Source organism: Scyliorhinus torazame, chromosome 8 (genome assembly GCF_047496885.1).
Source record: "Scyliorhinus torazame isolate Kashiwa2021f chromosome 8, sScyTor2.1, whole genome shotgun sequence".
Lineage (NCBI taxonomy): Eukaryota > Metazoa > Chordata > Chondrichthyes > Carcharhiniformes > Scyliorhinidae > Scyliorhinus > Scyliorhinus torazame.
Genome location: NC_092714.1, coordinates 66,919,577 through 66,932,534, shown reverse-complemented (window position 1 = coordinate 66,932,534; position 12,958 = coordinate 66,919,577). Strand labels below are relative to the sequence as shown.

General features: G+C 42.6%; 1 protein-coding gene across 1 annotated transcript in view; it reads left to right on the top strand.

Annotated features, from left to right (window-relative positions):
- man1a2 (mannosidase, alpha, class 1A, member 2) overlaps window positions 1-12,958 on the top strand; it is a 180,856-nt gene that overhangs the window by 97,010 nt on the left and 70,888 nt on the right. Inside the window, 1 exon segment of the mRNA XM_072513775.1 lies at window positions 5,751-5,845. Coding sequence (XP_072369876.1) covers window positions 5,751-5,845 — 95 coding nt within the window.

The following is a 12,958-nucleotide window of genomic DNA, read 5'->3' as shown; positions in this document are numbered from 1 at the left end:
GGTGGTAGACCCCTAACAGTAGCGGAATCGGTCCAGGTGTGGCGCCAGTTTTGCTGTCGTGATAATCCATGGATTCTGCGGCGATGTCAACACCAGAGAATCACCCCAATGATCTTTCAGCATTCTATAGCAATTCCCAGTGGGAGAATTTCATTAGCTGTGTCAAATACTCAATCTACCCCTTTTCCATGACTTGGAGAATCACATACGTGCTGTTGCTCTGAAAGTCTAAATAACGTTCCTGGCAATGTAACATATTTACCATTTTTTTGCTGGTCTAGCTGGGACCTTTCCCAAATTTGAGGAGGAGTTTATTCAGGCCCAACAATATGGTTGGCACATTAAATTTAAGTGCTGTATGCAAGAGCTATTTACTTGCAACACGTACATTGTTCACCACATACACAAAAGGTCTTAATCTCATATTTTGTGAATAGCTTCATATTTTTATGGTCAAAGTGAGAGTTCGATCTTTGTTCTTACTAAAGAAAGATATCCCCCCCCCATAGACAATTCTACTTATGCACACCTGTGTATATATTTGTACGTACATTTTCTGTTAATGGACATGAATGGAAACTTAAGATGTATTTGGCATTGCATTTTGAAAGGTCAGACTGACTTCTGCAGAAAATAATGGGAAATCAATTTATACTCATGGGGATCCATTTTATAATCTGTACTTGCTTTGCCAGCTAGCAGCAACAATCTTAAATCATGCAGTTGAAACATTAAATTGCTTTTATTGTGTCAGATTGACTAAGAGGAAAAAAATAAGTATTCTGATTAAATACCTGGAAATTATCTGATGGCACATGGGATTTAGATGCATTGTCAAGGATATGTAAGGAGAGCTTCATGTTGGATAACCTCTGCCATACCTGACTGAGAAGTGTTTGATGGCACTGCTGTCACTTTATTTTGGATTTAATGCAAAAACTGTTTTACAACACTGCTATGTAACTTGTACTAAGACAACGATGGTAAATAATATGTCTTTTGAACAGAATACAAATGTGGCACAGTGTAATTTTTGTCACCAGAATTCTCGTAGCCATTTTTCTAACTTCTTGTGTTCTGCAAATTTTCATCTTTATAACTCCTTTATCATGTTGATGTAATTTGAACCTTGAAACCATACCTTCAAACTTTTTTTGTTTTTACAGAACTGTTTCTTTAATTCACCGGATTGCTGCAATTATGCAAATAGAAAAAAGGATGAAAATAAAAGCACATTGTTTCCCATTGACATTTGAGAGCATGTTTGCTCTGTACATAATTCTCCTTCCATTTCTTTGACTTAATATTCCATTTAGAATGACACACTTTACGTTTAGCTCTTCATATGGCTTTTTTGAATTTAAATTAATAACCTCTGTGAAGCTTGGTTTACAGACTAATGGAGAAGGCATTTACTTTTATATAGTGTTCTCTTAATATAGTGTTCTCTTTTTCATATCTCTTTATATAGTGTTCTCTTTTTCATTTTCATTATTCTCAGCTTCAATGCTATCATTGTTTTTTTAATGTTTTTGCCTCTTATTTATGTATATCTTTTGCCTAGTACTTGCTCATTCATAGGCTATAGGGATACCTTTTGTTGCCAGTATGAGCACTCTAAGCAGCTGCTATTGAGCTGAGCATTTGTCCAATGTGGTATTTCAGCATCCCCCTTCTAGTCCCAATTACTGGCAGTAAAGAATTTTGTTTCTGCATTTCTAAAGAAGGAATAAGAGTGTTAGAAGCAAACTAATGTTGTTGGGGGAAGGGGTGGTGGGGTGGAGGGACCTGTGATGCAACCTCAGGTGAGTGCTGCTGAAGTTCTCAATGTGAAGGAATTTAACAGGGCCATAATGCTACCATTAAAAATAAATATTGCAGACCGTTTAGATTTTTGTGTTGGTTCCCCACCCGAATGGTGTGTTTGAGGGCAAAAGGTTTATGAATGCCATGGGAAGGTAATACTCTTCTGGTGAGGTTGGTATATGAATCAGCAGACGAGAAGTGCCACAGGAAAGGGAGCGCAGCTGGAGCAGGAACGTTTTTGTGGTGCGGCACAGATGAAGATGGCGGAGGGCAAGGGGCACGCTGCCTGCCCAGTGGTCAACAGAGTAGCTGGTGGACTTTTTAAATGGCAAATTCAAGCAGCATAGGAAAGAGGCCGTGGAGGATTTGACCAAGGTGGTGGAGCCGTTTAGGTGTTGCTTGAGCGAATGGAACAGATGCAAGAGGCTCGGGGGCCTGGTGATCCAGAAGGTGGAGGAGTCTGTGGTGGAACATGTGGATCGGCTGACCTCGCTGGAGGTGAAGATAGGGATGAGCAGTCAGAAAAGGTTGAGAGAGAAATTGGAGGACCTCTGGACTGGAACCGCTCCAGGAGGCACAATTTGAGGATTGTTGGGATGCCTGAAGGCCCTCATTATGGAACTGAGGCCCCCAAGTTTATGGCGAGCAAAGTGAGACTCTTGAGACAGAAAAGCAAAATATATTTACACGTGTGCAAAGTCTATACAGCGAGTGAACACCCATGCTACCATTGTGTTCTCAGAACCTCTTAATTTTCCTAACTCTACCGCGATGTCTAGGTGCATTCGGAACATCTGCAGCAGTGGTGGAGGCTGACTTCTATGTCCTGTTGAATGAAGTGACGTTGGTGGATGTCCTCTGGAGGGCTCCAGCTTGCTAAAGGTATCCTGCTGTGGGCAGGTGACCCCCATCAACCTGAGCAACTGAAGTTACTGGCTCACAAGCAGAGGAGATTTGGAGAGTCCTGGGTGGATTCCCCCAGAGTGTCTGACTGAATCTGGTGCTCCCTGTGAGTGTCCGAGAGCTGCTTCAAGGCTCCTTGAGGCGAAGGGGCACCTGACGGGAGGTCGTGGTGCCCCATGCCCCCCTCACCTAGCCATTGATGGATCCCACTCATGGCTACAGCGATGGTGTGCAAATCTTGGCTTTTGTCCGCCATAAAGTGCAGGTCCAGGATCTCTGTGGCGGACACCACCCTTCCAATGGTTCCCTTGATGCGCTCGCAAGATGGTGCCATGACATCAGGCATAACGTGGGTGAACTCCTCCATCCTTCGTTGTAATCTGGTGATAGCTTATGATGACTCTGCCTGCTGTGCCCTTGCCTGTCTTTGGTGGTCCAACATTTCTCAGGCTAATTCCAAAGGCCTGTCATTGGACTCTGGCTCAGCAGGGGCCTGGTCACCAGCGGTCTTTTTGTGTCAGAGATCTTGGATGTCACTGCTTCCGTCTGCTGTGGACATGTTTCTATGCTGTTCACCAGATGGTGACCCCCCCCAAGTCTGCCCTAGAAATAGGAGCAACTGAAGCATCTCTGCACCTGTGGCGGATGCATTTGAATGAAGTAATGTGGGACTTCCTTGGATGATTCCTCGACCTCCTAATCTGAGGTGTTCTGAGGGCTGGGACAGACAAACTGGCTGATGGTTTCCTGATGCCTTTTCTTGCTGGTAGCTGTAATAGAGAGAAGATGCAATTAGTGGTTGGTTAAGAATCACTTGTACGAAAGAGCACTCTGCGTTGGTGGGTGGCGGTGACAATTGTATAGATCCTCATGAACTTGTTGGGAAATGCCGATCTCACTTTTGGCGCAGGAACAGACGCTTTCTTCACCGGTGAGCTCTGCCACCTGTTGCTCTAAGGGGATGAGTGGCCTTAATTCTTTTAATAAATTTAGAGTACCCAATTCATTTTTTCCAATTAAGGGGCAATTTAGCGTGGCCAATCCACTTAGCCTGCACATCTTTAGGTTGTGGGGACAAAACCCACACGAACACGGGGAGAATGTGAAAACTCCACACGGACAGTGACCCAGAGTCGGGATCGAACCTGGGACCTCGGCGCCGTGAGGCCGCAGGGCTAACCCACTGCGCCACAGTGCTGCCCTCGAGCGGCCTCAATTCTGACCCCCCCCCCCAACTCTGATTGGGGATCTCTTGTTGTGGGACCCTAATGAGTGTGAGCAGCACGGATGCAAGTGCAGATGATAAGCATGGTATGTGTGCTGAGTGGTCACATGTAAGGCCTAAATAAATGACTTGTGCAGGATGTTAGAGAAGATGATAATGAAGAGTGTGTGAAAGAATGTCCCTTCTGCTGGTAGGTGTGAGATCCCTGTCACTGTAATTTTGCGAATGCCTGATGGCTGGATGAAAGTGAGAGTTGAGAAAGGTTGACATACTCTGGTGGAGTGCATGAAATAATTCATCCTCTTCCTGTACTGGAGGGCTGCACTCTTCTGAGGTCCAAATGTGCTGACCTTCCTTGCGGCCTCTTGCCAACTGTCGTGGTGTGGTTGGTGGCCATCCTGCTGCCATCTGTGGGGTAGAAGATCTCCCACTGGTCCTGGACTGCCTGCCACTCCAAACACTGGTCGCTGAATTTGAGTGCTGAGGGTTTGCTGCATCTCAGAACCATCGCTCCCCACAACAATACCTCCTGGGCTACAGAGAGTGAATATGTGAGTGGGTGGCGATTTATATATGGTGCCAGAACTTCAACCCAAGGGAGGTATCAGTGAAGTGGATGAATCCAACCCGGCCTACCAAGAGATTGGATGAGTTGCTTGTTTATACATAATTAATGAGCTGGAAAGCAGCTAATCTGGAGTGAAGACTCGTCTAACAGGCCAGCAAGAATCACGCCGATTTTATTTGCCCACCACTGCTCTCGAGGCTGGCCTCGTCACAGAGTGGGGGAGTCTGGACGATGCAGTGAGCCATTCAAAGTCCATAGACTTCAGCAGGAGTGTAAATTTCCACTGGCAGAAAATTCCAGTTAGTCTCTAGAGTGGAAACTTCTGCCCAATTTTTTTTTTTAAAAGTCATTCAAGGGACATGGGCCTCACTGTCTTGGCCAGCATTTGTTGCCCATCCCTGACTGTACTTGATATATCTCTAAATGTAAATTACTTTGCTGTTCTAGGAGCCTGCATGAAGGGAGATGGCCAGCACATGGCCCCATCTGTGCCATTTTCACTGGCGATTCCTCCCTCAATGATTATCTCTGAAGATAAGGATTTGTAGAAATCGAGGCAAATTGGCATTATTCTATGCACAATAAGCCATACATGATTCAAATGATTGAGTGCTTTTGCTGATTCAGTCACTGATCCTAATAGGTTGATAGACTAACCGAGATCGAGCCAAGACACATTTTATGCTTCCCTTAACCATTTTCAAATGATTAAGAAGAAGACTCATTACCCCTCCCATCCTACCCTGTGAGAGAGGAGGAAGGAAAATGATGGTGATAAATTTACTCATGATTAGATCAAAGGTCCAAATACATGGAGATGTTTTGAGTTAGAGCACCAAATCTTATATTTTTAGGCAGTTTTCATTGTATTCCCTCATTGTAACACTTATATATAACAAACATCTGGGTCTGTAACTGCATTATTCCGTACATGCCCAAACTTGCAATTTTCTAACTTATAATGTATCTGGGCCACTTAAAGCTCAACTTGCTAGAAACTATCTTTCTGCTCAAGATTGTGGTAGGGAGCTGTGGTAGGGAGGATTTTGCAAACGTGAATTTGAAATACTCGTTTCAGTGCGTGGGATCTAGATATCACAGAGGTTTATCATCTTCAAAATCTGTTAAAATTGCTTTGGATTGATCTAATTATCCTCAAAACTGTTGTTTTATTATCTTTTATTTACTCTCGAGTACAAAACTAGTGTTTTAAAAAATATATATATATATATTCATTTGCTTCTCTAGGTCTTTAAACAGAAAGCTGCACAACTTGCTGAGAAGCTATTGCCTTCCTTTAACACCCCGACAGGCATCCCTTGGGCTATGGTGAATTTGAAGAGGTGAGCTTGCGTACCTAATGTTGCATTCTACATTGGTTGGGTGTGAAAAGAACTGATTAACTGAGTTTTACTGGCACTTGTGCTACAATGGCATCTAATCCCACTATACACCAAATAAGGTAGGATAAATGAAAACTGCAGCAGTTAAGAGATTTTCAATCTGTTTTGCAATTCAACATGGCAGTATGATCATAGTTTATGGACAACAAGATGTTGCATGAATGTAGGAGTTAAAATCGCTGCAGTTTTGTTGAAATGCTGCATTATCGTTTTGTCCCAAAAAGCAAGTATATACAGCAAGCTTATTTTAAAAAAAAAAAAATCAATTTTCACTTTTCAGTGTTTAATATTGATGTGATGTGGCTATACATGAACAAATGTGCTTGCATCTTCATGCCGATATCTGCATGTGTTCCAGGACTGGAACATACTTTGCAATGCTGAAAAGTTAGAAAATCTGAACAGTATTATAACTCTGACCCATGTAGCTGTTGCACATTAGAAGCACAAACTAGTAGATTGGTATGTACAATGTAACTACAATGCAAGATTACTAATACCGGCGGCATATCTTTAAATATTGTGAATTATATGGCATTTATTTATTTTATTGGATGGACATCAATTGTTTTATACTGTAGTTGTTGGAATGTTTAGGATCAATATTTATGAGTAGCATATTCTCTGATATTAGACATCAAACCAATCGGTGTATTTTTTCCAGAAAAGATTAAATATTCTTTCTTGGAAGGATGCATAAGTCTAGTGTTTTAGTTATATTTTTATCCATTATTTGGCTTCTATTTGACTTTTCTTTTTGAGCAATGAGATGATTTAGATTTAAATTAATTTCTTCACTTGTTTGAAGATTTTGAGCATTTCCTCTGCAAAACCATAAATATGTTGATTTTCTACTAATTTCAAGAAAGATTTGCATTAAAAATATTTTAAACGCAAGTACATTTTCCATTAGTGTACTTAAGGTCATTTTCAAAAGCAAGAAAACAAAAATGCTCATTTTATCAACTTGTAGGTTCTCAAAGGGTAACAGGTTTTAATTGTGGTTTAAAAGTTTAAATTCCTTTTACAAATTCTAAATTAGCAAATTATCACGGAATCCTCAATCAGTCTTGCACCCGCTTCTTTGAATTTGATGCATACCCCCACCAGTAGGACACAAATACAGGCTATGACCTACATTTGAAACTCCTTGACGTACTGATATTTTCAAAGGATTCTAACCATTGTAACACAATCTAGCTGCACTTTGTATGTGATATACAGGATAGGGGCTGCAAGTTGGTCATATCTTGTCACTGTGCTTTTTCAACTTAATGCATCAAAAGTATTTCTCTACTTGCACGATAACGTGATGCATTATGCAACAACTTGTGTTCAAAGTAAGAAGCATATTCTGACATATAGTACTCAGATTTAATGTGAAATTAGTAAGATGTAAAGATTTATAGTTTGCCGGGGACTGACAGCATGAAAGAAGTAATCCTATGATGATCAACATTTAACTATGAAAGTATCACAAGACCTGCATTTGAGGAAGAATTGAAAAGACAGATTATTTTGCAGCAACATATGGTGAAGGGACAAATTGATACGTGAATGTAATTTGTAGACCTCTACCAACTGTGTAGTATTTTATGGTATGGTAACCAAGGTTGTCGTAAAAAAGCTACGTTGCATTTTTATTACATGTCAAGTATCCATTATTCGAACCCCTTGGGGCCAATTGCATTTCAGATAATTTTGGTTTTCGGAGACCGCAGTGGCATAGTGGTATTGGACTAGTAATCCAGAAACCCAGGATAATGATCTGGGGACTGGGTTCGAATCCCACCACTGCAGGTGATGGAATTTAGACTCAATAAAATAAAATATCTGGAATTAAAAGTCTAATGATGACCATAAAACCATTGTTGATTGTCGGAAAAACCCACCTGGTTCATAAATGCCATTTAGGGAAGGAAATCTGCAGTCCATACCTGGCCTGGCCTACATGTGATTCCAGACTCTCAACAATGTGGTTGACTCTTAACTGCCCCCTCAAGGGCAATTGGGGATGGGAACTAGATGTTGGTACAGCCTGCGATGCTCGCGTCCCATGAACGAAAAAAAAAATGAATAGACCCAGGCCTATTTACGTTACAACAGCCGAAGCCTAAGGTAGCTATAGTGTAAAATAAATAAAATGTACCACTGAATAAGGGTACCTGTAATATGTTCCCACCTGTGGTGCCATCTGCAATTCTGCTTGTCGGTGAGGGTATGCAAAGTAAACGGTGTGGACAAACAACTAGACTTCCTGCGCTAAAGGTCGAGTATGGTCGGCAAGGTTCAGGCCGTGTTAGCTCAGGCCAGACTTCTGCGCTCAAGGTTGATGAAGTTCAAAAAAGTTAGGCTTTTAGATGTGTCTGGTTTTTGGATTTACGGATAAAGGATTCTGCACATTTTATTGTATTCTGTTATCACTTTTGAGGATATGCACATGGCTTTCCCCACATTCTGCAATCATTTTTTTTTAACTAAAGAGTGCAGAAAGTAGCTGAAATAGTTTATAAATCCTTTTATTGCACTGTCCTTGAATTTCTGAGCAAAATTCCAGCTGTTTCCTATAATTGTATTTGTGAATTGGTTCTACAGAATAAATGTGAATGACTTTTTAAAATATGCATATTGGTGTCATTCATGTAACTTGATGTCCAATCTGCGTATAACAGTTGGTTCTAATTGAGCAGAACAATGTACACTATAGCTAATTGATATTTTTGGGATCAAGCATGAAGTAATTTATTTGGAATAGTACTCTCATTACATCAAATGGTACTGCTATTTTGAGTGTATAGTCTTGCAAAACTACCGACGTGATCATTGGAGAGGCTTGTTTAAAACACAGGCTTGCAAATTTGAATAATTGGATTGGAATGCTAGTAATAGAACATAAATATTCATATTGTTAATACACAGAGTGTATGTCTTAGAATGATTTCTAATGTAAACTATAGAGAATATTGAAGAATTGAGATTGTGAATTATTGTCTGATTTGTACGTAAATAATTATTCTTTGCACATTGGCAATTCAAGTAATTGAAGGATTTTCCCTTGAGTGTCTTCATTAGGTAAGTCAAGTGCATAATTGATCAAAAAATGACACCAAGGAGGGCTGGTGGAATGCAAATTTGATTCTATCCCCCATTTAATTCATTTTCCAGTGTCAGCCATACTGCTCCAGAAAGATGATGAATGGAGACTAAGTGGCAATTGCTGAGGAATGGGAGAAGAGTCTTGGACTCAGGGGGTGGGGTGGGGTGGAGGGGTATGGGGGTAGGATATTGGTAAGAGCAGTGTTGATGGTGCCCATGGGCGGAATTGAGTTATGAGGGGGATGAGAGCAGGCTTCAAGGTGATTTAGACAAGTTGAGTGTGTGGGCAAACACATGGCAGGTGCAGTACAATATGGGTAAATATGATGTTACACACTTTGGTATGAAAAACAGAAAGGAAGAATATTATTTAAATGGTGATATATTGGAAAGTCTGGATATACAAAGACATCTGGGTGCCTTGTACAGCAGTCAATGAATGTGGGGAGGCAGTTGCAGTAAGCAATTAGGATGACAAATGTATGCTGGCCTTCATTGCAAGAGGATTTGAGTTCAGAACTAGGGATGTCGTATTGCAATTATGATGTGGAGATGCCGGCGTTGGACTGGGGTGAGCACAGTAAGAAGTCTTACAACACCAGGTTAAAGTCCAACAGGTTTGTTTCGATGTCACTAGCTTTCGGAGCTCTACTCCTTCCTCAGGTGAATGAAGAGGTATGTTCCAGAAACATGTATACAGACAGATTCAAAGATGCCAGACAATGCTTGGAATACGAGCATTAGCAGGTGATTAAATCTTTACAGATCCAGAGATGGGGTAACTCCAGGTTAAAGAGGTGTGAATTGTGTCAAGCCAGGACAGTTGGTAGGATTTCACAGGCCAGATGGTGGGGGATGAATGTAATGCAACACAAATCCCAGGTCCCGGTTGAGGCTGCACTCAACTGTGCGGAACTTGGCTATAAGTTTCTGCTCGGCGATTCTGCGTTGTCGCGCGTCCTGAAGGCCGCCTTGGAGAACGCTTACCCGGAGATCAGAGGCTGAATGCCCTTGACTGCTGAAGTGTTCCCCGACTGGAAGGGAACATTCCTGCCTGGTGATTGTCGCGCGATGTCCGTTCATTCGTTGTCGCAGCGTGTACATGGTCTCGCCAATGTACCACGCTTCGGGACATCCTTTCCTGCAACGTATGAGGTAGACAACGTTGGCCGAGTCGCACGAGTATGTACCGCGTACCTGGTGGGTGGTGTTCTCACGTTAATGGTGGTATCCATGTCGATGATCTGGCACGTCTTTCAGGATGAGAGGAGATCTGACTGAAACGTATAAAATTCTAACAGGGCTGGACATCCTAGACACAGGGAGGATATTTTCCCTGGCTGGAGAACCTAAAACCAGGGAACCACAGTTATGGCATATGGGGAAGACCATTTAGGACTGAGATGAGGAAATGTTTCTTCACCCTAAGGGTGGTGAACCTGTGGTGGTCAAGTCACTGAATATATTCAAGAAAGAGAGAATGTTTTAGACCTTAACTGGTATTAGGAGTAGAGGGAGGAATATGACATTGCGATAGAGGATCTGTCATGATTGAAGGGCCGAATGACTGTCTCATGCTCGTTTCTTTGTTAAGACCATTTCCTCTGCTTGGGGAGTTAATAGCAAAGCTTTATTAATTTACTACTGTCAGTAAGGGAATAAGTAAATTGATCAGTACAGACTTGCGAGCATGAAATGCTTTGCTATAGGGAGTAGTTGAGGCAGAGACGGTGGCATTTTAAAAAATCAATCTTGGATAACTGTTTGAAGCAGGGAAGAATACAGAACTATGCAGGATACCAAGGTAGTACGATTTGTTTTCGAAAAGATAGCACAATGTGACAAATGGCTTTCTTTTATTCAGTTATCGTCTATAATTTATGAAATTATATTTAAAATTGCCTTGCCTAACTCCATAACACACTGAACAATCCTGATTCAGGAAAAGAGTAACTGTATAAACAGAATAATACCTTAAAGTCAACAGTCTGTGTAGTTCAGTACACCGGATTATTGGTGTGTGATGCTTTAAAGCTGGTACTCCACAACAAATCTTTGGATTGATAAAAAGTGTTAATTTTTAAAAATATTTTTTATTTTCCTTTTTCACATTTTCTCCCAAATTTACACCCAACAGTAATCAGTAACGAATGTAATGTCAATCCCCATATCAATAACAACGATCCCATCCTCCCACCAAACCCCAGACATTAGCCCGCATGTTAACATACACAAATGACGTAAGAGGAATCAGGAATCGCCCATACTCGCCATTAACACATACAGTCCCCCAAGCCCCTTAATATTCGATGTGATCCAATTCTCGAAAGTGTATAATGAATAATGCCCATGAATTGTAGAATCCCTCCATCCTTCCCCTCAGTTCAAATTTGACCTTTTCAAGCATCAAGAACAGGTCCCTACGCCAGGGCACAGGGTGGTGAGGTTGATCTCCACCCTAACAGGATCTGCCTTTGGGCAATCAATGAGGCGAAGGCTGCAACATCTGCCTCCGCGCCCGTTTCCAACCCCGGCTGGTCCAGTACCCCGAATATGGCCTCCCGAGCCCCCGGGTCCAGTTTCACGTGCACCACTTTAGCGATTACCCTAAAAACCTTCTTCCAGTAATCCTCCAGCTTTGGACAGGATGAAAACATATGAACGTGGTTTGCGCCCCCCCCCCCCACCCCCCCCGCAACTTTCACATCTTCTATCCCCTCAAAGAGCCAGCTCACCCTCGCCCTTGTAAAGTGTGCTGTATACACCTTCAGCTGTATCAGCCCCAACCTCGCACACGAGGTGGAGGCGTTCACCCTCCGGAGCACCTCACACCAGAACCCCTCCTCCATACCCTCTCCCAACTCTTCCTCCCACTTTGTCTTGATCTCTTCTAGCGGCGCCTTCTCCTCCAAAATAGCCCCATAAACCGATGATACTACTCCATTCTCCAGTCCCCCTGTCGTCAGCACCTCCTCCAGCAATGTGGAAGCCGGCTCTACTGGGAAGCTCTATCTTCTTTCTGGCAAAGTCTCGAACCTGCATGTATCTAAATATTTCCCCCTGCTCCAGCCCATTATTTGCTCCCAGCTCCTTCAATCCCGCTAAACGACCCCCAAGAAACACATCTTTGTGTCCTCCCATTCTCCCTTCCTCCTCCCATCTCCGAAAATTTCCAACCCACTTCCCTGGCTCAAATCTATGGATCCCCCAAATCGGCATTTCCCTTGACCCTGCCCCCAACCCAAAATGCTGTTGAAACTGCCTCCAAATTCACAACGAAGCTATTACTACCGGACTCCTTCAGTATCTCCCCGGGGCCATCGGAAGCGGCGCTGTTGCTAGCGCCTTCAGTCCTGACCCCCTGCCCAAACTCCTCCATTCTGACCCATTGGGAGTCAACCCCTCTGACCCAGCTCCGTATCTTCTCCACATTCGCCGCCCAGTAATAATACATCAGGTTCGGAAGACCCAAACCCACTGCCTGCATTCCTCTCTGAAGTAGCACCTTTTTAATTCTGGCCACTGTCCCTCCCCAAATGAACGAGGTAATCATCCCTTCAATCTCTCTATAAAAAAAAAAAGCCTTTGGCAGGAAAATCGGCAGACATTGAAAAATAAACCGGAATCGCGGCAGCACATTCATTTTAACCGCCTGTACCCGACCTGCCAGTGATAGAGGGAGTCCTTGCCAGATCAGCTTTCACCCTCCCCACCAAATTAAGTATTATAGTGCAACCCAGTAACTTTCCTCTTGTTTAAATTTCTGGCTTAAGTACAACCATCTTCTGTGTTGTCAAGGTATTGCAGAACAGCGAGAGTCTGCTTATACTTGATTGTCTTCAGTGTGGTATGAAACATTTCCATGTTATTTACTGGCTTTACAGCAGGACGTAGATAGGTTGGAGACTTGGGCAGAGAAATGGCAAATGGAGTTTAATCTGGACAATTGTGAGGTAA